General features: G+C 36.8%; 1 protein-coding gene and 1 long non-coding RNA gene across 4 annotated transcripts in view; one reads left to right on the top strand and one right to left on the bottom strand.

The window, feature by feature from the left end:
* The window catches only part of AQP1 (aquaporin 1 (Colton blood group)), a 69,319-nt gene extending 65,778 nt beyond the window's left edge, over nt 1–3,541 (bottom strand). Inside the window, 2 exon segments of the mRNA XM_044066746.1 lie at nt 2,976–3,277; nt 3,280–3,541. Coding sequence (XP_043922681.1) covers nt 2,976–3,277; nt 3,280–3,349 — 372 coding nt within the window. The 5' untranslated portion in view covers nt 3,350–3,541.
* The window catches only part of LOC122798081, a 149,240-nt gene that overhangs the window by 2,110 nt on the left and 134,688 nt on the right, over nt 1–12,442 (top strand). The gene's annotated exons all lie outside the window — the stretch shown is intronic.

Here is a 12,442-nt window from a genome sequence, read left to right as displayed (position 1 = left end):
GGCCCTAGGTCTGAGTGTGTGGTATGGATGAACTACCACAGCAGGGCAAGCTACCCGTTGGTGTAAACCTTGGCTATAGATGATTGTCACTGTTGAAGTGACATCCCAACCCCACGTACAAAAAAACTGGGAAAATGGGTTGAGGAAGGAGGATGGATTGAGAGTCATTTGAGTTAAGAATTATCATAACAACTTTTATTAAAATGAACCTCTAGCAGCTATTGAAGAACCACTGACAATATGTCAGAGGTGGGTATGGTATATAGCACTAGGCTCTCTCTTGTGCTTTGTCTGCTCCGAGGTTTAGCAGATGGTTGTATCTATGTAGACAGCTACATAAAGCATAATAGGTAACAAAGGTAAATAATAAGACTGGAAAGAAATAACCATAGTTCCATACCATTGCATGAATTCATCAATTCATTGTCTTATTAGCCACTTCAGGGTCACAGGAAAATCAGGTTTCATTCCTCCACTCAGTGCTTTCAAGACAGATAACTAATACTTAATAGGATGCCAGTCTATCACAAGATTTGAAAATACACTCACTCACGGCATACACATCTACAGGCAATTTGGAGAACTGCCAATTCACCTGTAACATGTCTTTGACAGGAAACAAAGACCACAAAGTGAAAACTTACATGGTGCAGGAAGGCTCTGCAGAGCACACAGAATATACCCCAGGTGAGGACTAAACCTGGAAAATCCAACATTGTAAAGCAGCAATGCTAACTGCTGTGCCACTGTGTCTCCCCTCATGCATCAGCAGAGAATCTAAACAGCACTTTACTTTGCAAGTCAGATGTCTTTTAAATCCATATGAGAACAGCAGTCATAAGAAGGCAGCTCTGAATGTGTGCAGTCATTGCAAGCTTTTAAATAAGCATGCCCAATACATGCCACATGTAAACAGCAGATGAACTGAGTCTGACAGCTGCTTTCACTAGTTCTCAGTACCTGGTACTGAAGCGTGGGATCAGTGGACTAAATGGCTGCTGGTACTATCCAGAGCTTCCTAAGAAGCAACACACCTGCAGTGTTCGAGTGCTGGGTCTTACAGCTGTGTGTCTGCTGTCTATGTGCAGGTACAGGTACATTATACCTGTGAGTACCAAGTGCATTCTAATATCCTGTCTCCAGATGTTTTCCTTTCTTTATTCTAAGTGATGACTACTTCCAGATTTTTTACAGGGAAAGTAATTCCTATGAGTATGACCTTCTAGCAGCTAGCCTGTACAAGGGCAGTAAGCCATGCTCAAGTGTACAACTTGTGTAATTGGAATTATGTATGTAATTAATGTTTACACTGACTTTCAAAAGGACTGGATAAGTGAGTCCCCAAAAAAGCAACCACATTAGATTCTGCTTAAACATTGTTAGCATATTCATTCTATGTATGTATGCATAGTTATGCAATCAAGTCCACTGATTAAATAATTTGTAATAAAATGAGCTTTTTAGGCTATGCTGGAATATTTGTTATAGAATTTGCCACCTGCATCTACACACCTTACATTTCCTTTGTAATTTTCATAGCTCATTCATATTTTAACTGTTTCTGCTCTATACCTTCATTCTGAATACTTAGTTTTAACAGTTTAATGTATGCTGTGCCACAGTTTCTCCAGCAGATTACTATGCTCCCTGTCACTCAGCTTTTCACGTGTGCATGCATTTGTGTGTGTGTGTGTGTGTGTGTGTGTGTGTGTGTGTGTGTGTGTGTGTGTGTGTGTGTGTGTGTGTGTGTGTGTGTGTGTGTGTGTGTGTGTGTGTGTGTGCATGTGTGTTCGTATGCACGTGAATGGGACATATATATATATATATATATATATATATATATATATATATATATATATATATATATATATATATATATGCGTGTGTGTGTGTGTGTGTGTGTGTGTGTGTGTGTGTGTGTGTGTGTGTGTGTGCGTGGTTCCCAAAATGCAACTGCAGTATTTTCTTTGCTTTTATAATATGTGCTAGATTTTGTTATGTGGCTGATGCTTGGAAGTATAATTACTGTCCTTGAATTTTTTGTTCTCAGAAACGTCTTGCAGCAATAATAACATTTGTTAAATGATTTGAATAGCCTATTTCTGAGTTGGTACTATTCTAATGTGGTCCATGCATATCACAAACCAAAATAATACACTGTTTAGCTTAGAATATGATAAGTATCATTTCCAGATAGGCAGAGCTCCTACACACTAGAAGAATTACATCTGGTAGGGTAAATGTGCACTTCAGCCTTCAGCAGGAAGACATTCCCTTATGTGCATGTCCTAAATCAGTCCAAGAAAAATATTTTCAAGTCTGTTTTTCTGAATTATAAAGTAAATGTTTCTCTCTCTCTCTGTTTCTGTCTTTTGTTAGATGAACTGAACTGAATGTTTTGCAGTAAGAGGAGACAAACTCTGTAGAAATGCTGTAGGTGTTGAAGTACATTAGATGGTTTCTCCAGGAATATTGGAGTTGATACTGCACTAAACAAAGGTCTCTGTAACCACAATGTTTCTGCTTAAAGAAGTATCACAACTCATTATTTAGTCCATTAAATTTTAAAACAAGTTACTGACACTGCTGTATAAGTGCAGGCATACGCTTCACTGTTTTCTTTCTTATACATTTCTTAAATCATGATGTATTATTATTTGTTTTACAATGACCTGAAGGATTCTCTAGTACTAATATTTATTACATTGAATGCATTCAGTGGAAGTGAAGGGATCCATATACTCAGTTTGCAATTCCTGAATTTTCATTTCATCAGTGGAGCACAATGAATGCATTCAGTTAGTTAACAAAATGAAATCATCCTCACATGATTCTTGGCGCATATCAAATACTTTGATTCACTTAGTAGTTACAATATTGTACTAAGAAAAAAGTTAGAAAATAGTAGAGTTGCTTACTCCAAGGACTATAAGTATCATTCTTCTTAAAGAAAGAGATTTTATTTTTCTGCTTACCTGGTTTTGTCCCAGTGTGTGATTTCTGCCAGGAATGACTCCGTGCAGAATAGAAGCGGACACCACAGAACCCAGCATTTGAGAGGTGATATACATTGCCGCCCTGAACAGGCTTAACTGTGAGCTCACTAACAGTCCAAGGGTCACCGCAGGATTAAGGTGAGCACCACTAATATGGCCTACACTTTGGGCCATGGTTGCAATGGCTAGCCCAAAAGCCAATGAGACCTTTACATTATCTTGTTGAAGGTTGGATCCACTGGACATTTTGAACCCCACTGCTGAACTAATACTGACAAAACAAAGACAGTCATGGCTACAAATTCTGCAACCACAGCTCTCCAGAAGAGCTTGCTTTGGTACTCTCTGGCCATCTTTCTTCCTTTCTTCAGTCGCGTTTGTGAGGTCTGAGAAAAAAAGACTGAATGAAATTAAAGATCTTGGGGTATTTATAAACCTCACAGTAGGCTGTGGAAGGAAAGGGGTGTTACACAGTCAAGGAAAGAGCATTTACATGGAAATTGACTCTCAAATGAATGAGGGGCATAACCAAGCACTGCATCTAAACTCTGCCTTAAAGTAAGCTCTGCCTCAAAGTACCCACTCAAAGGTCTGGACAAAAGGGCTGTCCTTAATTGTAATGGGCGTATGTATGATACAGTAAGAAATTACACTTTAATTCCAGTGCTGCTAAGTAGGAGCTAGCAAACAGCACACTGTTGTTATGCCTCTGGATGGTGACAGGAGGGTATAAAATGCTAGAGAAAATAGTTCTTGAATTGGAAATGTTATTGGAGGAATGTTGAATTCTCTTGCATCTGGTATTCCCTGTAGCCCCATTTAAGTTTTCTTCATTTTATCATGTATATTTTGATTGTCCATTGCCTGTTTCATGTTATCATTGTAGTAGAGTTTTGAGAAGCATTTGGTTATGTATAGGTTACAAAAACCTGACAGCATTGTAAGCTTTTTATACCTGTTCTGAAACTCCTCTGTTTCACTGAATTAATGAACACTCCTTAGAGACGGAAAGCAAACAGCTATCTAGTAGATTAATAGATGTTTAGTAGGTGAAATTTATTTAAACAAATAAGCAATATTTCAGCCCATTCCGTGAAAAAGGGAAAAATCAGTACTGAAAAGGGAAACTATAAAACTGAGAAGTGAGAATTCATTTCATTTCTTCCATGCAGACTGACTTAAATTATAACTTAAGTAAGAAGCAGAATTTTCAGTATAATCATTTTCTGTAAAATATAGAGCATGAAAAGTGGAGGGAAAGTTTTTTTAAAGTGCTGTGTCATGACATCATGATACTTATAACCCAGTTTTCAATATCAGCTGCCTATTATTTCTGTTGAAAATACCTCCTTACTATATTACATTTGTCCGATGGCAAATGCATGCAGTTAGCCTGTTTAACTTGGATGTTTGAATATTTGCTTAACATTTTATTTCGTTTCAGAAAGAATTATGTTTATTTTATCTGCAGCAAAAATGTTAAGAGTATTGTTTTTTTAAAAAAATATATGTACACAGTCTTCCTACTCGATGAACATGTTAATCACTTATTAGTCCATATCTATAAAACTAAATAGCTGGAAATGAAAGGTAACATGCACTTATATGAATTGTTTTATCCTAATTGCATAACACCTCTGTACAAAAAGTTTATTTCATGGGAGCACCCCATGATCCCAAAAATGTACTGATAGAAGGTAATAATTAAGTTCTGATTAGCTTGATGTGTCATAATAACTTCAGATTGCTTAACTCAAACCTTATTTCTATTCATTTTATTTATTTACTTATTTTGTTGAGTAACATAACCACTGAGCAAAAATTCATTTCAGCAGGATCCTGGGTTACATGTTCAAGTCAATAAACAGTTTGACATTAACAAAAGACACATACAATAACCTGTAAGTAAACAAAAATGTTAAGTGTCAAGATTGACCTAGAAGAACATGCAAAAAGAATAAAACATGAGGTATCAAAGTAAGACTGATTCCGAAAGTAAATGGCCAGCCTTCCTCTGAATAAGCATTCCTGTCTCACTTAGCAGCTGTGCCTCTTACAAAGTAATGGGAAGCATAAAAAAGGTAGCTTACTTTGAATGCTTTTACCAAAAATAATACAACAGATATACCTTATTTTGGTTTTATATATATATATATATATATATATATATATATATATATATATATATATTGAGAATGCACATACCCGTTATACTTTTAATGGTCTCTTTTGACAGCTGCAGTCATGATTTTGAGTAAAAAGCCATGATGTGAGCACCTGTGCCATTATTTTACCCTTCCACAGTTTGCAGACCCTATACTTGCGTATGATTCACCTTTTAATTGCTGCAAGTGGGAAATTGTTTCTCAGTTCTGCTTTTGCCTTCCATTAGTGTGTTTATTTTCTCAGCATGCATGTATGCCCATGATTCATGGTTTCATTAAATCACTTGCTCATTCACTTCAGTCAGTCCGTTGTTCATATCGCACTATCCCAAACATGTTACATTGCAGATAATAAAATATACAGTAAAACAGAATTGGAAAGCACACAAAACAAACAGTAAGATGGGTAGTAATTAAATTAAAATCTCGGATACTATACAGTCAGAATTTAAATAAACATTAAATGTAATGGATGAACAAATACCATCAAGAGCTTAGTTAAACAGATTGATTCATAGGTTTACCCTAGGCAATTGGTATAGAATATCTTGTGGGAGTCTAGACACTGCGATTCCTTCTACTTGCCCCCTGTTTATAAAGATGTGCAGACAGCCCTTGGGAAAAGGAATGAATTGTTATCCACTCATTGAATGTAGATTTAACAGAGTTAGGGAGGTACTTTATTTGACATGGGATGGGATTTCTTCGATCTGCTGGAAGGGGATGTAGTTTGTCTCTGCAAACACTGATAATTCACATTTTTTGACAAGATGTCTATTATGAATCTTAAAACATTCTGCATGCTCACTAGTCTGCCACATCCTGTAGATGTGTGTGTGTGTGCACATGCTTGCACACACACACACACAAACACATACACACACACACACACACACACACACACACACACACACACACACACACACACACACACACACACACACACACACACACACATCATCCACCCACACACATGCAGATGTGATCACAAACACACATATCAACATGAACACAAGCATAAAACATTCACCACAGACTCATAATATTTTGTAAATAAACCAAAGTTTCCCACCTCCCCACAGTTATTTTTATACTAATACTACCATTGTCACTGAAGAAAAGGAACAGTAGCCTTTGAAATATCCAAGCAAATTCTGACTTCACAATTTTAGGTTTGAAATGGAGAGTCCACTAAATGCCAGGTTAAGGCACATTAGAGAATGGACGACCTGTAGATCGGCATGCCAAATGGAGAAGGAACGTTTTCCAGCAGGGAGTTAATCTACAGATAATGCCCACTGAAAAATGAGACCGCCACTTCACAGCACCATATCAAGCTACCATGGAGCTTAAATTGAAAATAACCTAACTGCCACCATTATTTTATGTTCACTTCTGCTATTTAGCAAGTCTAAAATGTAAAAAAAAGAAAAATAAAAAAAAAAAGAAAATGTTTAAAAGTGTGTGTATGTTTATGTCTCTGTTTGAGTATATTTATGCATGTGAGTGAGAGCGAGATAGAGTGAGCAGTTATTTTACACTCACTAAGCAGCGTATTTGCTGTTTAGCAAACAAAACTAAATGAAAGTGAAAAAAGTTTGTGTGTGTGTGTGTGTGTGTGTGTGTGTGTGTGTGTGTGTGTGTGTGTGTGTGTGTGTGTGTGTGATGTTTCTGTCTATTTCTGAGCATAAGTGTGCTTGCATGCATGAAAGCAAGGTGTGTGTGAGTGAGAGAAAGAAAGTGAAGAGCGGAAAGAATCGAGTACTGGCAGCAGCCTAAAACAAAGGGGGACAAAGGCTCAAAGTAGGAAAATATTTTAAGTATTGCTGTTATAAAAATCACAAAGTTGCTTGAATAATAGGGCTTGTGTTAGCATGAATTCTCTGAAGTGCCAGTAGGTGTGTTTATGAGAGAGGGAGAGAGTGAGATTGATAGACCAGTGGCAGCTGCAGCAGTAGTAGAGTTTTACATACTTCTCGACCTTTTAGCTCAATAAATCTGGATAAAGCCTGAAATAAAGGAAGAACAGACGGTCAAAAATAGAAACAGATTTTAAATGCTGTTCTTATAAAATTACAAAGTAGCTTAAATAACAGGAATTGTGTTACAATTAATTTTCTGAAGTTAATAAAGTCTGAAAGTCAAATGCATGTCATTATTTCATAGGTTCATAGGATGATACTAGGCTACTGACCCAGAGGCCCTTATAAGCCTAGCCAAGAATTTTGCCCATGTTCCCTCAAAGTCAGCACCTCTTTCCCCTGTCCAGCAGTCTGAAAGTCAAATGTATGTCATTATTTAGTGACTTCAGTCACCAATAACTAGCAATAAACTATACATTTTAGGAGTAAGGGACTAAAAAATAAAGTAAATATCTAGATATTTTTCAAATAATATATTTTAGATGTAAAATGCTTCCTCCAACACCTTACATATACTACAGCAACTTTGAAACATTAGGTGGAATAACTAATTTACATCAAAAATATATTAAAAAAGAATTCAGTAATGAAAAAAAAAAAGTAAGTAAAACACAACATTGTTATAGACAGCCCATTGTCTAAGCACACAAATGCCCTCCAGGGTATATGTTATTGTGGAAATAATGCCCTTCTGGGGGATATAAAGGCTTAATGCCGCATCCCCTGGTGGGTGTTATTTCCACAATAACACTCATCCTGTTGGGCATTATTGCTTGCTTAGTATAACTCTCAAATGTTCAGATTTTTGCAGAATTTCTAGATTTTTGCCTCATATTATTGATCTGCTCCTCATAAAATGTCTGACGAATTCTTAAGAATTGAAGTCACTAAATAATGACAGACATTTTGTGTTTTAGTCTTCATAGCCTTCAGAGAATGCATGCTAATGCAAAACCTATTACTCGTATCTACTTTTTAAGAATATAAAAGCAATAATTAAAATTGGTCCCTATTTTGGGGACTTTGTCCCCACATTATGCTGGGCTTTGTCCGGTTATCTTGTGCAGAGCTGTTGACAGGTATGTACATTAGTCATACAGTATGGAACTGCACAGTAATGTTAATAAGTAAGACTTTATTTTATATGCTTAAGCTTAGCTGTGTTACAAATTTAAAAAGAAAATGTAAAATACTCTCAATTGAACACGTTGGAGCAAAGCACTGAGACAAGATTCACGAATCCAAAAAACAACGATAGTTGAGTTTAAAATACCTTTATAACAAAGACAACAAAGCTTTCAGGTTTAGAGCAATGTAAAACATTGAAAAAGGGTTCTAAACCTGAAAGCTCTCTCAATTAGCAGTAACCACAAATCATACAAATACCCAGTTTTGAAAAATCTAGGTTAAATAAATACACCTCAGGAAAAACGAGTTTTGTCAGGGGCCTTTAATCTACCTGTAGTTGCACACCCCTAAAACTGACAAAGTAGTACCTTCAAAAGGCATGAGACATGGTATGAAAAAGATTGCATACCAGCCCATACCAGCTGTATCCTGGAAGTGACTAAAAGCCCTTTGCCAGTTCGGCAAAATGTTTTATTTATGATGGTAGGGCAGTAGCAACTCTGTTGCAGATAGGGCTCAGCCCATGTATAGCAGAGTGCATACATACTAGTTTCCTACAGTTAAATCGTAAGGCCACAGGAAGCCAATGCAGACTTCAGACTACCAGAGTAATATGTCCATAAAATAAAATAACTTCTAGCAAATAGGCAGAGGAGCCTGCTTGTAAGGAATGCTTTCAGATTTAACAACAAGAAGCCCTAATTAAAGGATATCACAGTAATTTAATTACAGAGAAACCAAGGCATGTGCATCTGCAAGGTCTTCTGATGGAATACAGTACTTAATCTAGATAATTTATCAAAAATTGATTTAAGAAAATATCAGCCTCACCTGCCCTGTCATATATTATGATGAGATCAGCATTCAGAGCTCCATAGGGCCTTGTGATAAAATGAGAGGTCACATCTTTGGCTATAACAGGGATGAGCTCCAGTAGATGATTTCTTATCCATTTATGAATGACATCCAGATTTCCTTCAAAAGAAATAAGAGCCAACATATATTTCTGAGGAAAGTAGATGCAAATCTGTGCATTGTATGTGCAAACATGATCCCTGAACCACTCCATCAAATGATATCTCCAAGTGGAGGTGTGCTGTGTACACCATGAACAATAACAGGCCCAAGGTAACACACCCTACAGTACTATACACCACAGGGTGAAGACTGAGAAAGAAGCATCCACTCCCCAAACCATCAGCTGTGTACATACCAGTAAGTAAGAGGTGAAACAGTTAAGGATTGTGGCAGAAACACTACAATGGACATGTGCAAGGCCAATGACAACGTCTAGTCCACAATGTGAAACGTAGCCAGCAGATTAATGAAAATGAAAGTAATAGAACAATATTGTTTCCCTCCCCAGCAGGCAGTCATTAAACATCCTCTTAAGCATGGTCTGAGTGGTATTCTGTCTCAAAATGGGGCCGATAAGGACTGAGGAACTCGCAAGTTGTTAGAAATGATTCAAGTCCTACATCAACAACCATTTTAATAGTTGCTAACATTAACTTTATAATTCTGATACACATGCATCAACTCCACAAAATTGTAGACTGGCTTAGCAAACTCCCATGAATTTCCTTATCCATATGTATAACTTTAGAAAGCTATAGTCTGATCCATTAACTCATGGCCTCTACAGAATCTGAATTGCTGCCTCTGAATTCAGAGTTTGATTCTTACTCAGCATGTTCTTTCCATTACGCTGGTATAGGCTTTTTCAGGTAAGTTGAGGAGTATAATTCACCCTGTAGATGAAGCCCATGCATGCTGTGGTCAATGTGTGCAATGTTAAAGATCACCACTCCTTTTTTCAATCCAGAGGTACTGCTCCTGCCTTCTAATGAACATTGATGTGGTACATTAGTCAGGCTGTCCTAACTTTCTCCTATACCTTCAGCTTGTGCAGTCAGATCTTATCCACATCTACAATCTTACTTGACCACTGTAATGAATTCAACAATTGTGATGGAATCTCTGCCACAAAGGAATTCAGGAATTTCTCCCCTCTTATTAATAGGACATGCCCACACTGTATTAGCTGCCTTCTGACACCCTCCGCAGAAGCTATCAGTACTTCCCCATCCTTACCTAGCAGAACAAGATGGAGTTCTAACTTTCCTATCCTAAAGCACTTTTTGGCTTGTCAGAGTGGCTTTAAGACCAAACAGAAGTGTATCTTGATAACTTCTCCAAACTTTTTCAATGGCAAGATTTTTTTAACATCTTTATTAAATCATCACTTTTTTTTTCATTACAACTATTGTTATGACTTTCTTGATTGCTACTATGTATCATACAAATCAAATAAAGTATAAGAATTGTCTAGGTCATCTTCTTCAGTATGGCAGCCTCCATTAGTGAACTTATTGAGGTCCCCTTCAATAAAACACATCACACCGAATGACGTTTGATGACCTTTATTAAACTTCCATAACATGACTTTGATAACCAATATTATTAATTACAACTGAACATAGTACAGCTGATTTTAATCATGCCAAAATGTGATTCCTTACCCATCTGGTCTTGCCAAGCTCCTTAGCCCCTCCCCACCCCTTACCTCATTTCCTCCCAATCAACCTTCCTTCCTTCCATTTAGCCCTTTCATTCCCCCCACCCGCTTACCTCTCACTAACATATTTGTGTAACCCCCCCTACTGAAGATGTCCCTGGACAAATTGGTTTGTTGCCAAACCTCATTTGTGGTTGCTGAAAATAACTAAAACCAAACAGCAATTTACCTAAACTCCTCCAGGGAAACAGCACTCAAGAATAGTCAAGCTGTTCACAAATACACCAAAAATAGCTGGAGTAAGGGCCAATTCGCCGATAAAAGAAAGAGAGTTTATTAAATACACAGTATGTTAGTGCTTTTACCTTCCACCTGAAGGCATCATCAGAGGTAAAAGCTGCAAGTTCTGTCCAAGATAAAATATACCTTCTAATTAGTACATGACCGATCAGAATTAAGATACATTTGTTAAAGGTGATTGTCTCAAGTTACACTGTTACCTGCCAGCAAGCCGAAGTAGTAAAAATGTGTTCATTAAACAGTAACAAATACTTAAATACATTAAAACACTTAAAAAAAAACACTTCAAAGAAAAAAGTTTGGTTAATATAATCTTTTAGCTCTACTTCTAAGAATACAGATCAAAAACAATTTGTCATTAAGTATTGGTTTTCTCATAGCATCTAAACGAATTTGCCAAGAAAGTAATTTCTACTCAAGCAGTAGCTCACTGTTCCCTTCTCTATTGGTTGTAAAAACTCTATCAATAATAAAAAAAATAAATCTTTTGTAATTTGAACATTTCAGGCTATGTTTATATAGTGTAGTGCATTGGAGAGTTTACATTTCTTAATCTCATAGTTCTGTTCATATATTCACTCCTTAAGCATCCTGGTAGTTTTCCCTATATAGAATCTAGGACAGGAGGTGCATGTAGCTAAGTCCACAACCATCCTTATAGCACAATTACAGATCCCTGGACAAGTTAAGGTTTTGTTATAATTTTCAACCATGACATAGGGGCCATCACTGATGAATTTACAATATTTACAAAAAACGCATTTCATCATTCCTGACTGATAAGCCCTTTTACTACTATAGTAGAGAGTTGATTTTCCGACCGTCGATTATCACGAATGTTAATTATCTGAACCAGCCTTCCAAAGTTTTCGGGTAGGAAAAATCATAATATCTGAATAGATAAACATTATACGTATTTGGTTGAGCATACTTTTTGGGCTTGTTACTAGCTCATTTGTGAAAAATATTCTTTATTGCCCCTAGAAATCACTGAATGGTTCAAAAATGTATTCCTGCATGCAGAAAAAAACAAGATTTTAGAAGTTTTTTTATCTGGTTCAATTATATGTTTGATTATCCAAACAACCCTAAGTCCCAATTAGTTCCGATAATCGACTCTCTATTGTACCAATGTTATTTCTTTCAAAGATGTTCTAAAGATTGTCACCCCTACTATAAGTTATCTTGGGTTGCGTTCCCAAGATTTGCTTGAGTTTGACTGTGAAAACATTGCTCCATGTATCCCTAAGAATTCTTTTAAGTCATGGTGCTTGGTCTGTAGTATTGTTAATGGCGTCTGATGTCGCTAGTGTTTCATCCCCTGTGTGTTGGTGTTTGCATTTAAAATGGGGGCATTATTGCCTTGTCTACCTGGAAGTATTTCGTATTGAACTTTCTTGACCAATAAATCCG

Source organism: Protopterus annectens, chromosome 3.part1 (assembly GCF_019279795.1).
Source record: "Protopterus annectens isolate FY-2018-M chromosome 3.part1, PAN1.0, whole genome shotgun sequence".
Lineage (NCBI taxonomy): Eukaryota > Metazoa > Chordata > Ceratodontiformes > Protopteridae > Protopterus > Protopterus annectens.
This window is presented reverse-complemented; position numbering and strand designations above follow the sequence as displayed.